At 34.2% G+C, this 17,203-nt stretch overlaps 2 protein-coding genes across 2 annotated transcripts; one reads left to right on the forward strand and one right to left on the reverse strand.

Moving 5' to 3' along the window:
- Nucleotides 1–506: 506 nt before the first annotated feature.
- LOC142550899 (chemocyanin-like) lies at nucleotides 507–1,961 on the forward strand. The gene is made up of 2 exons (XM_075659941.1): nucleotides 507–855; nucleotides 1,395–1,961. Exons 1-2 carry the CDS (start codon nucleotides 681–683, stop codon nucleotides 1,835–1,837), a joined length of 618 nt encoding a protein of 205 aa, XP_075516056.1. The 5' UTR covers nucleotides 507–680; the 3' UTR covers nucleotides 1,838–1,961.
- A 407-nt stretch (nucleotides 1,962–2,368) lies between these two features.
- LOC142551482 (uncharacterized) lies at nucleotides 2,369–12,022 on the reverse strand. The gene is made up of 12 exons (XM_075660746.1): nucleotides 11,630–12,022; nucleotides 11,399–11,548; nucleotides 10,854–10,971; nucleotides 10,406–10,502; nucleotides 9,376–9,482; nucleotides 8,313–8,435; nucleotides 7,955–8,108; nucleotides 7,175–7,235; nucleotides 6,693–7,075; nucleotides 4,090–5,692; nucleotides 2,907–3,288; nucleotides 2,369–2,589 (listed from the first exon to the last, which is right to left on the reverse strand). Exons 2-11 carry the CDS (start codon nucleotides 11,524–11,526, stop codon nucleotides 3,042–3,044), a joined length of 3,021 nt encoding a protein of 1,006 aa, XP_075516861.1. The 5' UTR covers nucleotides 11,527–11,548; nucleotides 11,630–12,022; the 3' UTR covers nucleotides 2,369–2,589; nucleotides 2,907–3,041.
- Between the last annotated feature and the right edge of the window lie 5,181 nt (nucleotides 12,023–17,203).

Below are 17,203 nucleotides of genomic sequence, written 5' to 3' on the forward strand. Positions count from 1 at the left end.
GCCCAACTGCTTGTTAGTTAGTTAAACTAAAGCAATTATTAATTGAATAAGTCTCTTGTGAGATGGTATCACGAATCTTTATCTGTGAGACGGATCAACCCTACCGATATTCACAATAAAAAGTAATATTATTAGCATAAAAAGTAATACTTTCTCATGGATGACTCAAATAAGATATATGTCTCACAAAATACGACCCATGAGACCGTCTCACACAAGTTTTTTCTTATTAATGAGCATTTTTAGCAATTTTTGTTGAGTTTTTTTTTTTGTAAATGTGACAGTCTAAACAATGGAACCCTGATAACATTTTATTTTCTAAAAAGAAATAAATGTCATATATGAAGATTTTATTGAAAATGCGTGACTATGACCATATAAAAATGTAAGTGTTATTTTAAACTGGCTAGAAGAAGTGTAGCTGGCCCATAAGAAGAAAGAATTGAAGGATGGAACTTGGGCTATCGTCTAAAACCACTTTACAACCACGCAACGAGCAAAAACAAAAGTTTCTAGTGACCAACTCCATTTTATTTCATTTGTATTTGTATTACCTGTCTGGCCTATGTATTTGAGTATTATATATATGGCAAGAAAATCTTGCATGCTTGCTCACAACTAATTTCAGAACCCATTATTCACTCGTTCTTGCACCAAGAAGTTCTCAGATCAAATCAAGAATGGCAAATTTTGGTGGTGGGATTTCAAATTTGGTTGCTTTGATTATGATTTGTGGTTCAATTCATGGAGTTCCAGCGGCAATATACACTGTCGGGGATTCGTCGGGTTGGTCGATGGGTGGTGGTTATGGAAGCTGGGCTAGTGACAAGACCTTCACAGTTGGTGACACCCTTGGTAAGTTCACACACACACACACACACACGAACAAATGATGAAAGTTATAGTTCACTTTCCCGTGACTCATTCCCAAAATATTTATGAACTGATAACCCGATCTCGGCTTACCTTGGCCAGTGGAGAGAACCAGACTGAATTCAATCCGCCGGGTTGATTTCATTTCACCTGAATGAGTTGGGATGGTCCATGAGGAAGAGTTCACCCAGCCAAGCTCATGGCCGATACACGCACACTTGAGTTTTTTTGGGTATTGGGGGTCTAGTCCAGACGAATGTCCAACTCAAATTAAATTTTTAGAATTTATTTTTCTGAAAATTATAACCTTTGACCCCCTTTATCCATCCCTGTAAATTCTTTCAATTATCCCCCTTGTCTCTAGTTCCATCACACCCCTTCTCCCAAATTTCTGGATCCATCCTTGTTGAAAAACTATTTATATGTATATATAATGTGTGCGGATGCGGCATAGGCATGTCATATATTAAATCCACAAGTAAATTGAGGGCTTGACGTGATGAAAACTTACATGCTTGCAGTATTCAACTATGCCTCTGGTCACACTGTGGATGAAGTGAGCACGAACGACTACAAGACATGTACCACTGGCAATGCCATTACCACCGACAGCAGCGGTGCTACCACCATCACCCTCAACACTGCTGGTCCACATTACTTCATATGTGGCATACCCGGCCATTGTGGCGGTGGAATGAAGCTTATGGTGAATGTAGTGGCGGCATCTGGTGGTGATTCATCATCCAGAACCACCACTTCTCCACCAACCATCACCTCTCCACCATCTACCACCGCTGCACCACCTCTGACAACAGATTTTCCGCCATCCACAAGCATTTCACCAGCTCCCACAACCGGTGGTTCCCAACATCTTACTCGACCATCTTCTTCGGCAGTACTTTTCACTCCAAAAGTGGCTGTTCTTTTCACCATTAGCATTGTAGTGTTGAAGTCTTTTCTGTGATAACCTTGGTCAGGATAGAGGCAGTGCTCCCTCCCTTTTCGTTATGACTATGCTTTCAGTTCTCTCAGCTTTGATTTTGATTATCGATCAATTAAATCCCTTTCTAATAATTTTTACTTCCATTTTAGATTCGAGTACTAATTTTTTTCTTACATACAACACAAGATACCAAAACTTTCGGGTTCGAAAACAACTGAAATTATAACAGTCCCTCCAAAGTTGGTCATGGTCAATAAAGACACAAAAGGTGATTATACAAGCATGCTGAGGGACATCTACTATGTTCAATAGTTCATTAGCCCATTGTCTAGTCTCTAAACGTAGCTAAAGTTTTTATCAATTCTAGCAAAATGAGACCTTCAGCTGCATCCCTCTAATAAATAGACACTGAGCCTATTGATTAGGACGCTCAAATTGACTCTGGAAAAAAACAAAGTCACAAAGCATTTAAAGTCTATTTCCGAAACATACCCGCAGGAATAAAAGATCATGCATGGAATGTATCCATGAAGATAAAAAAAATTGTAACAGAATAAATCTAATCAATAAGAAAACTTCTTTCGTATTTGATTTTCTGATAATAGCGGTTCATATACAATTTTTGGTTCAGGAAATACTATAATAACAATGAATTGGGACAACAAAATGAATCACTACAGATATGGCACACATCTAAAAAAATTTAAATGTTTGGCACTGGTGAGAAATGACCTGTCGCGACTGTATACTGGACAAGAAATTATGAGTGAATCCTGCAAAAAAAACAAAAAACAAAAAGGAAAATAAAATTGATGAGAGAAAAAATGAACAGCAAGAAACTGGATTCCCCGCTTACAAACAAATCCAAATAGAATGAGAAAGGGTGAAAATTATTTACAGCATTCAAACCATTAACAGATAGAGACATGAGAGGACTCCAAAATTATTCGGTTGTCAGATTCTGAACTTTTGACACGTTTAGTCACCGGCATGTAAAAATGTTGCGAGTGCAAAGGATCAACATTCGAGTTATATTACACAAGAAGCCCTGAAACTAGAAGATAATTGTAAACAAAAAATTAGCTTTTACCTCAAGAACTATCATGCCTTGATCAAATGATGAATCAAGATCAAAAGAACACCAACCACAAAGACTAATAAGCTGCAGACAACTTAGTTCCAGTACGAGTTCCAAGGAGAGAAGCATCCTCAGAATGATAAGTTTTCATTCGCCAGCCAAAAATGCAGATGCTGCTGAAGCCTCGGCAATTAATGATACAGGTTGATTAGCCTGCAGGCAAGCTCCTATCTCGAAAGGACACAACACAGATCCATCGAAAAGAAGATTTACACCGGGTAGAGTTACTTCTTTGCTGTCAGAATCATCTGATTCACCTTTTGCTGTACCCAAAGAAAGAGAGTCTTCAACAGGCCTAGTAGCAGTCTCATATATAGGAGTCAATGCATAAGATCTGCAAAATCATGAAGATCAAATGGTTATTAGAAATGAACGTTTCGGCGACATATCGGCAATTAGGTCAAACCCCAAACAGTGTTGAGATAGAGTCAAATTTCAAAACTGAAAATCCCATATCGGGAACAAAATATATCAACAAGAGTCTCAATACCATATTTTTTTATTCAAAATTTCGAGATAATGTGAACGAAAAACTTGTTGAACGATTAGAATGCTACAGAGAAGAAATAATTTTTCAACTAAATGTGAACTAGTCTGGATTACTTTTGGAGAATACCAAAAAATGGCCCATGTCTCTCAATGAAAAAAGAACAGAATTTGTCAGTGTGAAAGTGCATTACAGGCTCTTATTTATAGACGCTAGAAAATGATAATGGATCACCCAAACCAAGCAGGAAATGCATCATTTAGAAAAGAAACTATAGGTAAATATTTTTTTTTTCAACCACAAAACACATCTGATTTGAATGATTATAACAACTAAAAAGTAGCTTTTGTACTGCATTCCCTCTAAGTTTGATTGAGATTTTAATGCACGGAAATTTGAATTTGCAACAGCATAAACTATCTTGCTTTTGCTCCCATCTAACGATAATTAGTAAGGAAAGAAACAGAATATAAAGAATACAATCAACTGAACACCAATACATATTTGAGATGACCACATGCACACGCACACGCACATAGGGGGAGAGAGATGAAAACAGAACAGTAAATTTAGTAATATTTCAAGAACCTTTAAAAAAAGCCTGGTCCACACATAAACATAGAGAGCATATCCAATTAGGAGACACACCTTAGGATTTTACCATCAAAGCTCAAAACTTCTGTCTGACCACGCTGTCGGTTAGCGAGTTTTAATCTCTGATGCTCACTCAAGGCTCCTGATATAGGAGAAGAAGGATCTGAAAGGGGGTTCCATCTTCCACTTGCATAAGTCATCAGTTGTCTAGACAACCTTTTTTCCTTAGGTTGCTCTTTCTGGTAAAGAACTTTTGCAGTTGGGCCCGTTGCTTGGTACTCTGAACAAACATTACGTAGCCTGCTTCTTAAGTCTTGCATTGCATCATGATGATCGTTGAGTAAATCTGTCTGAAGTAACTCTGAAGAAACCACTCTTTTACATATACTGTTGCATAATATGGGACTAAAAAGTGGGATACCAAATTCTACACTCAATGGAACCCATTCATACTTGCCATCATCGACTGAAAAGGTTTCTGATTCTCTCTCTTTAAACAGCCTTAATAAGCGAATATAACCAATAGTCCATAGATTTATTTTATTTGAAATGTCCTGCAGCAGCAAGTTTAACTTTGAACTTTCTTCTATGCGTAGTCCCAGTTCCTCCCCAATACAAGCTATTGAACCGTCGGAGTTCTTCAAAGGCAATGGGACATCTCGAGTTACTATTTTCCCTCCATCATCAAGATCATGTCTACTAAGAGGTTGGACCAGTACGGCGGAGAATTTAAGAAGTGAATTCAAACAATGCAAAAGTATGCTTCCTTTAACTAAATTCCCTTCAAACTTTCCTCCCAATCCCCCAACTGTTGAACCATCCCATGACCATACAATGGCTTTCTCACAACCAGCCAATGGTGCAGGAAGCAGCCTTAGACATTGTCCTTTGATCAGAACAATTGAAAGAGGTCCACTGGAGACAGCCGAATACAGGACCAATTTCATCCATGGAGTCATAGAAGACTGAGATGGAGGACCAAAATGAATGGGGCCCTTGGATCCTGGCAAAATAGAAGAATGAGGAAGCGGAATCATGGACATAATAATGTCATAGTCACGGATGAATAGGCGATCCAAAGTTGCTGGAGCCAGAGCAGCCAAGCTTTCACAACGAAGAATATCAACTCGGTATTTCTTCTGCTTCTTCATCTTTCTTCCCATACTAAAACCTTCAGCAGAATCAGATTTTTGATCAAGCTCATAACCAAGGCCCGATTTAGAATCATCATCCAAAGAATTTGCTCTATCCGATAGAGTGGTAGAGCAAATTTCATCACTGATACCCCCAGTTAAAGGGCCAGCAGAACCACTACCCTCCGAGATTATAGGATGCACATAATCCTCGGCTTTGAAATCAGACTCTTTTGGACCTGACTCTGTGGACTTGCTAACATAAAAATCATCGGTTATAACAGAATCCTTCTCCTCGTTGCTCACAGATATTGACCTGATGCTGTCTCTTCCTTCTGCCAAAACCCCGCCTGAAGTTAGGCATTCCAGGACACATCTGAGACTGAAGGCGTGATCAGCGAATTCCTGCAACTCTCCTTCAAATTTGGTCCCCTCTAAAGTGATTAGATCTCTGCAAAGATCTGCAATGCTGGCATGACCTAGTTTCCCAGCTTCATACAGTGTGACGGCATGAGATTTTAGACCTGCAATAGGGAATAACCACAATCATCATGTAGATTCTATGCATAGCCCCTGCAGGAGTAGATACTTTCTACCATAATGCTCAAAGAAATTATTAAACTGGTGCATACATTTATTAAAAAAATGTGATGCAGAAAGGACAAGACAAGAGAAAGTTGATTATGTGTACTTAAAGTGAACCTCGCTGACAAGCCTGAGAGAAATGAAACAGTCGTATCCCTGTTATCCCATCGCACCAGGCTCTTTTGATGAGAAGGAAAAATGAGATACAACATAAACCCTGTATTTAGTCTGCTTATCCCACAGCACTAATTCTTTAAAACATCCATTCGTGTGATTCTGAATGTTCCTCTTTCATCAGTTTATAACCCTCTCTTTCTAATAATGAAAAATCCAATTCATCTTTCAAAATAATTCCAACATTTACTCTGCAAACGATAAAAGATCTTTCTACAAATTAATCGGGATTATATCGACTGAAATGTGCCACAGAGATGCTAAAAACTACATTCAAGTTGAAGAGCATTAACACATTATTTGCCTATGTTTTATGATAAGATTTTCCCAGATACTCTTCTTATAACGAGGGGATTTCTATAGTGATTTTATGATGATAAAGAAAATTCTTCGATTCAGCAATAATGCAGATGGAAAAGCTATACTTTGCAAGTCCTACACGCAGATAAGATCACATTACTATGATGTATACTTAAATATTTCATTGGTAGGTCGGCTTTCATGTTTCCATTCAGACATTGAGAACATGAAGTTACAAAAGGAGTTCTCCAGCTCATTTCCAACTGTCTGAAACCTTTATTGCTTCAACTATAGAAATTGGTTACTATGGCATCTTAAATTACTGTTCGATTAAGAAATGAACATTAACCAGCAGTAAAAAATGAATATTAGTCAGGATTGAAATGAAAGTCTACTGGGAAGGGACAGAACTGTACTATATTGAAGAATGGAGAAAAAAAGTTGAGACGATAATAGCTGACAGACCTGGAGAAACAGATCCCATCATAAGATATGATGTTATATTAGCATCAACAACAAAGGCAACACGAGAACAATCGGCAGCTGCACCATGATTTTCTGTCCCTAACATTTCGCTTTGTTGGAGGGCACTGCCATCACCGGACAAATTTGCAGATCCAATGGACACATGTGAACCTTCTTCTTCGTCGCTGAGAATACCCTTAGGAGATCCAGGAACATTAGATTCTTGAAGAATAGAAGCAGGATCTAGAAGTTTTACTGCCCATCCCAGTCGACAAGCAAAAGATGAAGCAGCCTGTAGCTGTGAAAGATCAGCTTGTAATGTTGTTGCCAATTCTGCGACAGTAGAATTCTCACTCGACACCACAAAAACAGCATAAAGCAACCTGGATTTTAGAATCCATGATGTCCAAATGTTAAATTCTAAGGTTTGCTTTTGAAAAGATAAAAGTTAAAACAAACGGAGGACGAGATAAGTATATTACTCTTCAATGGGATCTTCATATGACTGCTCCCTGTTCGAAACAAATCCTTCAAGCCTGGAAACTGAAACACTAAACAATATTAAAATCTTAATTCTTATAAGGCCCACTTTTAAGAACATGACACTTTATAGCATGAAATATAATTATGAAAACCTTTTTCACCCTCCGTTTTGTTTGTTTTCTTTTCTGGAACTTGCTTGGTCAGTTTTATGCAACGTCCAGGGTTATGGGACTGATGATGAAAGTGAGATACTAAAACTAACCCCTCAGATTGGATAATGTATTGTTTTAGAAAGCAACTGCTATTGGAAATGGACAAGCATAAACCACAACGGGTTTCCTAAAATTATCAAATAGAAAGATCTGTTTGGTTCCATGAAACGAGTGATCTGTCCAAAGACTTCGAGATGAACAGGGTTAAAATGGATTATGACATAAACAGAGGTAGGCAGAAAAATCCTATTCAGGGAATCAAGGGGGTTGCAGGAGGAGCAGTTTTTCATATTTCGTGCTGAAACATAAAAGTTTCATAGAAATTGCACCTAAAATTTTTCTGAGGGACAACCTCTACCTGGTCTGCTCTTGACTACAAATGAATTCGATAGAGGTTATCAGGTATGTAACATAAAATTGGGTTAGCAATGAGCTTAAAACCAGAAGAAGTTTTCGATCAATAATGTTTGTTCACATTCTTCTACTGTTGCTCACTTCTCGCTGTGGAGGTGGAGAGAAATAAAATAGATTTAGAATAACTTTCTAATCATATGTACATAAAATTACCTTTGAATCGATCATCAGGATAAACAGGTACATCAAAGTAAACAAGTCCCCGTCGATATAGACCCTTGATAATTTCAGGATCAAACAGGATAAAAGAATTTGCTTCCTCCTTACAGATTTTATCAATCGTTGCCATCTCTTCTTCTGAGAGTTTCTAGGAAAGAGGTAAAACAGAAGGGAAAGACAAATATGAGAGTCTGCGTCAGTTTGATAAAACTTGAGGCAAAACTTATCCAAATACACAATGTTTTTATAATTAAATCTGTGGTAAACCCTACAACAGTATTACGAGGAATTAGTTTCCATGATGATTTAACAAAAGCAGAATATTAGAAGGAATTTATTTTAAAAATCTAACCTTGAATTCTTCCAGCGTAAAGTTGACGAGACAAACTCCCCACCATGGCTCAATCATGAAGTCAACAGGTTCTACAGGCAAAAGTTCTTTAGCTATGGACTTGTTTAGCTTCCACATAATTTTCTGGAAAACTCCAAGAAGTTAATATAAGTTACAGGTAAAAAAATATTCATGTCATATACAACATATGAAACTCTGAAAGGTACAACAAGTGGCAACTATATTAATATGTTAAGGGGCTTGAGGTCCACCACTAGTTCATCTCTGGCAGCCAACATTTAAGACATTTACAAACTGAGCCTCTTGAATCGCCAATTTATCTTCATTCTGAATATCCAGCTAGGTACAGCTTCAAGGTGAATGATTCTTGTAGGAATATTCCAGAGATTCTATTTAATTTTATTTAGTTGTGTATATAATCCCAAATTAATTGTTCATTAATTTTCTGAATTTTTTATTCCACTTCATAATTTTTGGCAACGTTTGGAACAGTTCAGGTAATTATGAGGTTCAAAATTTGAGAAGATCGTTCTAGAAAACTTTGCAAACAGGAGGTTTCAAGCTCATCAATTTTCCTTCCTGATTGGGGACTCCTCCTCAGCTTCATCACTAATCCAAGTCATGCGAATAATTTAATTCTGGTAGTCTACTGCTTTGATGGGGGAAGCCAAACATTAAGAGTGATAGAAACCAATTAAACAAGATGGAGCAACACGGATATCAGAATCAAACTAAATGGGAATGCTAAACCGACAACTCAATATTGACCATAAATTCAAAAAACAAAAACCTTCATTTTCTCAAATTTGTAAGGGTTTGAAATCTTAATGCCTCCAGATGGTCATTGCTAAAGATCAAAGTAATGGTGTTAAGAATACCAAGAAATATGGGAAGGTGGGAAGCCTACATTGGAAGCATAAAAAGTGTATTGCAAAATTAGATCATTCAATCATGCTGTGTGAACAATAATGACTACAAGAATATTTTATAAGCTCTAGGTACCATGTGAATTGTAACTTTTAACGTGTTTTTTGAACAAGCCATCAAGTATCATAGAACCTACCTTAGATCTGCATTTGTTCATGATATCGATAAACTCATTTCTGCCTATTCCGGTAAGCCGCAAGGCATCAGCTGCACTAAAATTAGGGATGCTGTCATATGGTTTCTCTGCAAATATGTGGAAGGAAAAAATGATTACACTGTGATGACCAGAAAGGCATGAATAGCAAGCACACGAGCTGAGTCATTGAGATTGAAATCAAGTTTGGTTGAATCAAACCCCCAATTCAGAATTATGATTTGATTTACAACAAACTCCTAAATAATCAAAAATAAAATTAGCCCTCATTTAATGAGAAAAGCAATTTCGAGTAACACTATTTCAATCAACTAACTGAAAATGGTCTCTAAAGAATGTAATATCTTTTGTTTGAAAGTCTCGCCTAATCAACAAGGAGCACCAGGTAATATTTTGAATCTTGAGTTTATGAGACAATCATGCATTCAGATATTTCCAAAGATGTAGCCTGTTTATTATTTGTCCCACCTATCCACCGCTACATTGTGTTCATTAATAAGATAATGAGGTTCCAATAAATATCAAAGAAAAACACAATTTTTTTTAAAACAAAACTGTTTCTTTTTTTTCCCACTTACTACAGCCAATGTACTTCCATGCAGCAGGGAAATCAGCTCGACTCAGCAGATGAAAGCCAGTATTATTGGAAAGTTGATCAAACAAGTTTGTACGCCAGTACGGTCAATCAAAAAACTAACAAGCAAAAAAGCAGAAGATGTTTCTTTGAGATTTATTGAAAGCAGATAAACAGATCCTACTGTGTTTTCGATCCTCCCGTTTTTTTAGATAAAAAGTTTATTTTACTTACTACTCTATAGTTTTTACATATTCTTGATCCAGATAACTAATATATGAAATTTTATGCACGATTATGAGCATTAGATGTGCCAAAATAACAAAGGATGATTCTTGAAAACTTTTAATATCGGCACAAACTGGCTCTCTTTATGCATGATTATGAGATACGATTGCACATACTAAATCTGAGTAAATAACTTTGAGACTCTCATACCATTTCTCATAACTTCGAATATCATTTCACAGTAGTATTTAAAAGGAGACACTCTCATAACACGGCAAACATACTCCGCAAGATGGTAGGGAAACAGCTGCAGAAACAATAAACAAACATGTTAAGACAATAATAAAATAAACTTCAGCTTAAGGCATAAACACCTATTGATTGTCATTTTCAAGACATGGAATCTCTCAAATGAGTCAGCTCCTTTAATATTTCTAAGTAAAAACATTCGAAAACAATGTACCGCCCAATTAAAGGGAGCTGCCTTGTTTCCGATCTTAATTGAAATTTCTACAGTATTAGCCTATAATTTCTAAAATGCCGCACAATTCATTGGGCATTTTATCATGGAAACAGATTATCAACTTTTTCAATGCTTAAAAAATAATTAATCAGCAAAATAAAATTATGGAGTCAGGAGTTTCCATCAAATACACACCGCTAGATTCTTTCGTAGATATTGCATCATGTCTTCATAGTATTCACCTTCGTTGCACACTTTTTTAGCAAAACAAGTGCTCCATACGAGTCTTTTCTTTAAGCAGTATTCGACTATCCTGCATGAGAGGAGGATGATGTATCAATGGCATTCCACTTCAGCTAAATACTATGCAATGGAAAAAATTAGATGCCTGCCCTTTCTGGCAATAAATGTTTGAATATCCGCCCTAGAAATAGACAGGCACCAAAAGAAAGCTTGTTTTCTAATTTTCTATCAAGAATCAAGAAATATGAAAATCATCGAAAGAGGTCAATCAATGGCCAAATCGTACTGCAGTATATATCAAACACGTTTAAGCAAGTACACTAATAACAGATCGAAACATAAATGGATGCAACAAAACAACCAAGAACACAAACCGAGCACAGCAAAAATACAAAAATGAGCTCATTAGCATCCAAATGCAAGGGAGATTTTGCAAATTTAGTTGCATGAAAAAACCCAGTGTCGATAACAGAAGAGCGAAACTGGGAGAAACGAACCTTCGATGCCATTCTTCTTTCGAATTCAAATTGGATTGAAGGCGTTTAGGAAGGTTCTCCCATTGGCATTCATCTTTTATCGCTTTTATTATCAACTGCTCCTCTATACTAACTGGCATGCGCTGCATTTTGTGTATTCCACCAAAATCTCTGCAAAATCACATACGACAACCAAATTAATGATGACTACTCAATTACAAGCCGACAAGCAGAGTAAATTCCAACAGTAACCAGAATTTGGTGACGAAATTTGTTGAAATGCTGGATCAAGCCAGGGTTTGAAAGCTGAGCAATGGACTCGAAAGATCTATAGTCTGCGCGTCAATTGATCGGGAAAGCAAGCGTGAGAATTTTCCTCAAATTTATGGTTAACACAGTTGATGCACCCCGATTGAGCACTTCCGTTCGTGGTTCGATCCAATTAGCTTCGAGAAAAATCAGCTGAAACCGCAAATGCAATGAAGAAGATGAACAATCTCAGAGTGCACAACATTATTAATGGTTGTTCAGTATTCCCAATACAGGTCAAGGAAACCGGCCTTGAATGGATGGATTGGCTCCAATTCAAATCCGAAGACCTCGAATTGGTTTTTATTTGGATCCGATTCCTGAAGCAAGTGGCCAGTGGGGAAGAAAATGATTTAAATTTCAGGGAAATTGTTTTTTGGTCTTGTATTTTTTATTTTTATTTTTTTTATAAAAGGCCTGACATATTTGATTATTTATGATTTTAATCATTTTTATTATTTGGTATTGACGGGATATCAATTGAGTGTTGATACGACGCTGACATGACTCTCGATAAAAAATATTAAAATTTTAAAAAATAAAAATATACATTAATAAAACTGAAATTTGATAACATAAATTAGTGTAATTGTTTTTGGTACATATTTTGAGGTGAAATAAACCGTCTAACCTTTTGTGGATAAATAAATTGAGGGAAAAATGAGAGCAGGGAGGTTAGATTTGGGGTTGGGGATTGTATATATACATGTAGGCATAGTTTGATACATGTGATAAGGGAGAGATCGATAAATAATCCTCTTTATTCTATGTTTGATACTTTTTAGATAAATAATTTTTTAGAAGGATAAAGTGTTTTAATTTAATTATAAAATACACTACAAATGATTTAATTGCCCTCGATTTATAAATGATTTTTATAAATATATGCTAATAGGGAGAAATTAAAATCAAATAAATATTTTTATTTATTTTTATATATTATATAATATGATGATTATATAAATGAATTTGAGATAATTATATAAATAATTTTTATAAATATCAATAAAATTATTAGTATCACTCGTTTAACCTTAAAAATTGATATTTGACTTGACTCACAAAATCAAGGGTTCAATTATCATATTATATAATATATAAAATTAGGTAAAAATAAATAAATCATGCAATCACTATCGGCGCATGAACATATAAAAAATATGAACTCGAGCAACAACTTTGAAATTATAAAATTTATTATGATAAGGTTAATTTTGTCATTACAATTTAATATATACATTTAATCACTCTTATTAAAATCATACCAAACATTAAATATAATATCATACATTTTATTTATCTTTAACTTATCTTTATATTATATATCACATGTTTATCTTATTATATGTACCAAACTATGCCGTAGTTGAATTATAGTCATGGTTCAGTGTTATTGAAAATTGAAATATATGTACAATTTTTTAACCTTTTTCTTCTCATTATTATGAAGCAAAATTAAGTTCATATTTTCAATCGCTTCCAACGAAGGCTAACATTAACTTAAATCCATGATAATTTCTACTGTGTTAAAGTATTTTAATTTCATGTTCTATTTTGATTTAGGCAAAAACTTGTGTGAAACGGTCTCACGGGTCGTATTTTATGAGACAAATCTCTTATTTAGGTCATCCACGAAAAAGTATTACTTTTTATGCTAAAAATATTACTTTTTATTATGAATATCGGTAAGATTGACTCGTCTCACAGATAAAGATTCGTGATACCGTCTCACAAAAGACATATTTTTTGATTGATTTATGTTTCATTATACCGAGAAGAAATATTCAAGTTCAAAGTCCACAGGCAAGTTCGAGTAGAAAACCAAAACAAATTGAAAAAATAGCTCAATTTGGTGCATCAAAATGATAATTTTCTAAGCAAGATTTCAAAACCATTCAAATATCAACAAGAAGATCAAGAACATGGAACCATAAATTTCCCAACCCAAAATAAATTCAACATCCGGTATAAATTTGAATACCTGGGTATAAGCCAATTCCTAATACATCTGGTACTAGAGTTTGAATACTTGATTTATGACAGTAAAAGAGACAGAAAACAAAAACCGACAACGACTATAGTATCCTTATCAATAATTTCAGGCTCCTTCAGTTATAATGCTAACGTCCCTAAACAACACAAAAAAATTAACGCAAAATCAATTTGTAAACAAACTTAATTTTATTTGACAAAATGAATGAGGATCCCTAAACTGATACAAGAATTAATTCATTTGACTACTTGAATAGAAGTTTGTTTACCTTTATGCAATTAAAATACAAAATAAATATAAGATTAAATACACATTTATCTTCCATGGTAAAAATTTAAAAGAATCGGTTACCATTTGTTTTGAATAATGGAAAAATATTGATTGTAGCCAGATAAAGATGGAAATTGAGGATATGCAAATGAATAATGTCATATTGTGAAATTTCAGTGTTGTTGTGATGACACATAGATGATTTCCTATGTGTTAATGGTATATTGGGAACTTTGTCCTTCCTTTTGGCTCTTTTTGCACCTAGCAAATGCAAAAAAATTACAAACTCAGTTGTAGATTAATTGTGTGACAAGTATATGAATAAAATTTTACTTGAAATTTCGGTTTTTACCTTTCTTTTTTCCTCTTACTATTTCAATGTCGTGTAATATTTGCATTTGTGACTCATTTTGATTTAGCAGTAAGTGTGTTAAATATGCATACTCCATCACTTCAAATATCATCATATGATGTCTCATCCATCTACACTCAAATTCGAGACAAGGTTGGATATTTCGTCTTTTGCATGTTAACCAATCTATATGATATTTTTCTCGTTTCCTCATGAGATTTGCTCAGTTGAGTTAGATCCGTCATGTATCTGAGATGGTAATTGTCAACCAAATAATGAGATCGACAATCACCATCTCAGATACATGACCACAACCACCACTACCACTTTCTTGAAAATCATATTTAACTTTATTTTTTATATTCTCCATCCATGTTTTTAAAATAAAATAGTTGGGTAAAACAATGGCATACATATTGTTAAACACAATCAAAACATGCTTACACAAAATCCTTGTTGTCTCAAATTTATGACAATTGTACTTTATTTCATGGTTATGTTTATTGAACCCCACATGTCTAACCCTTTGAGTTTTTGTCATGAAATTTTACTTTGATGTGAATCCAATTCCAATAATTACCAAAACATTACGGTGGTTCAACAATTTTTCAATTCAAAGAGTTAATCAATTCAATTTCAAATTACTCTTATATGGAAATCGCATAAAAATCAACAACATGAATCGATAATGAATGATTTTTCAAAATGTGTGCAGGCTTACCATCGCGATAACGAGTATCCTCATTCTTCTCATTTACCCATCAATTATTTTTGAATCTTTGCATAACTCATCACAAATTAATACAAACTACAAATAACTCATTTTATCACCAAACTATTTTAAAAGCATGTTAGTGACCTCACTTCTCGAAATAGCCAAAATTTGTGCACCGAACCTTCCATTACTAGAAGCAACACATCATTTTTCTCTAAGTATGTACATCTCATCTAACTATTTATGATCATCCAAATTATATATATATCAATCATATATTTCCACACTACCTCAAATTAATCTTCATATTCACAATAAGTCATGCATTTATACCACAAGTTTTTTGAAAGTTGAATGGCCATTTAAACTCTCAAAGTGTAAAGAAGCATTTTTTATTTATATGTAGTTGACAAAAACGATTATGTGAATGTATAAGAATTATTTCAATGACTTTCATCGTGGTTTGACATGATATTTTGAGGTTACTTTCCTTCATATAATCAAAAAATGTTGTAAACAACCATTCAAAAAAACTTTCGAATTCATCTAAGGTCAAGCCAAACATCACATTCAACATATGGTGACTTTTATTAACAAATGGGGTACATATCAAATTATAATTATTTATTCTACATGTTGTATCAATTGACATATATAACCAAAATATTAATAATCAACCACACACATATAGTCCCCAAAAAGAGTTTGATAAATTGCAAACATCTCATGATTACGCTAATCCAAAAATCTACTCACAGTCGCTCACTCCATTTTTCCATTGTAATATCTAATTTGGTTTTACATTTAGTTATAATGATCGACTTTTGATAAGCTGAGATCGTTTTACTATATTTTTTTCATCTTGCAAACATTCACATAAAAAATTAAATTAATTCTATTGAAATTCATTAATACGAGAAAAACATAGTTGATCACTCTTATTCACATTAAATCTCTTGGCATGTGCATATTGACAATACAATAAACAAGCATATTTGAGATAGTTTGCAACCCCTTTCTAATTTACCTTCCAAAACATCGACAAAAGAGTTTTAACTTCGTAAGAGACTTCACGTTGCGTTTTTTAAATCTGACCATATTCTATCTACAACTCATGAAGTGACAATGAGTTTTCGTCATCCATTTCCAAGCAAGAAATCAACTGAATTTAACTTGAAAAAACAAATTAGATGAATTTAAATTTTACTCTAAGATAAGAAAAACCAACTCGATCTAATTTACAAAGTCCAACAATACATTGATCTACAATCTTTTCAAATATTTTATCTTTAGCTTATATGAATATATTAAGAGTAGGTCTCTTGTGAGACGGTCTTACGAATCTTTATATGTGAGACGGGTCAACCCTACCGATATTCACAATAAAAAGTAATATTATTTCATGGATGATCCAAATAAGAAATCCGACTCACAAAACACGACCCATGAGACCGTTTCACACAAATTTTTTCTATATATTAAATTGTTTTCCTTACTCTCTAAATCTCACACATGAACCCGAGTACAAAGCTGGGTCTCGATCCTCCACATGAACATACCTTCTTATGAAAAAACGAAGATAAGAAACCAACAAATTGATTACAAAAGCCGACTCATTGATTAAAAATCAATTCCAATAGTTTGTTTCCTTAATATATTTAAAAATGCAAATATAAAAGATTTGAAAATTTGTAAAAGGCATTTGATTATCTAACAGTTATCTATTTTCAATTTAAAAAATAACATTCCATAATGTATTTCAATACACTCGAGAAGATCATTTTTTATAAAAAAAGTTTGATCGCGTTTAAATGATCAAACATCCCTCCAATAGCACACTGATAACATTTACGATAAACATACAATGAAATATAAGACACTGATAATCTTTTTTTATACTTGTTGAGAATTCAATCAAACTCGAACACAAAACATTTTCAAAGACTTGCCTTCATCTAACAGCGGTGCCTAACATCGGCATCTAACAGTGGAAGAAACAAGGTGGCGTTATTCTTTATTGTAATTAATATGTTTAATTAAAAGTTAAAAAAATAAATTTCGAATTTTAATTTATAATATATACACAACCCATATATATTATTTAATATTTTATAATCTATATATATATATATATATATATATATCGTGGATTTACAAATGGTAGATAATTGTAGTATGTATTCGACC

Source organism: Primulina tabacum, chromosome 7 (genome assembly GCF_025594145.1).
Source record: "Primulina tabacum isolate GXHZ01 chromosome 7, ASM2559414v2, whole genome shotgun sequence".
NCBI lineage: Eukaryota > Viridiplantae > Streptophyta > Magnoliopsida > Lamiales > Gesneriaceae > Primulina > Primulina tabacum.

Bases quoted from the DNA above. Each gene is read 5' to 3' on its own strand.
- LOC142551482 (XM_075660746.1), bottom strand. From the start codon at position 11,526: ATGCAGCGCATGCCAGTTAGTATAGAGGAGCAGTTGATAATAAAAGCG. The intron at 7,076-7,174 runs GTAATATACTTA...TCTAAAATCCAG, and splicing joins TATGAAGATCCCATTGAAGA to GTTGCTTTATGCTGTTTTTG. The intron at 3,289-4,089 runs GTGTGTCTCCTA...ATGATTTTGCAG, and splicing joins TTTGATGGTAAAATCCTAAG to ATCTTATGCATTGACTCCTA.
- LOC142550899 (XM_075659941.1), top strand. From the start codon at position 681: ATGGCAAATTTTGGTGGTGGGATTTCAAATTTGGTTGCTTTGATTATG. The intron at 856-1,394 runs GTAAGTTCACAC...ACATGCTTGCAG, and splicing joins CACAGTTGGTGACACCCTTG to TATTCAACTATGCCTCTGGT.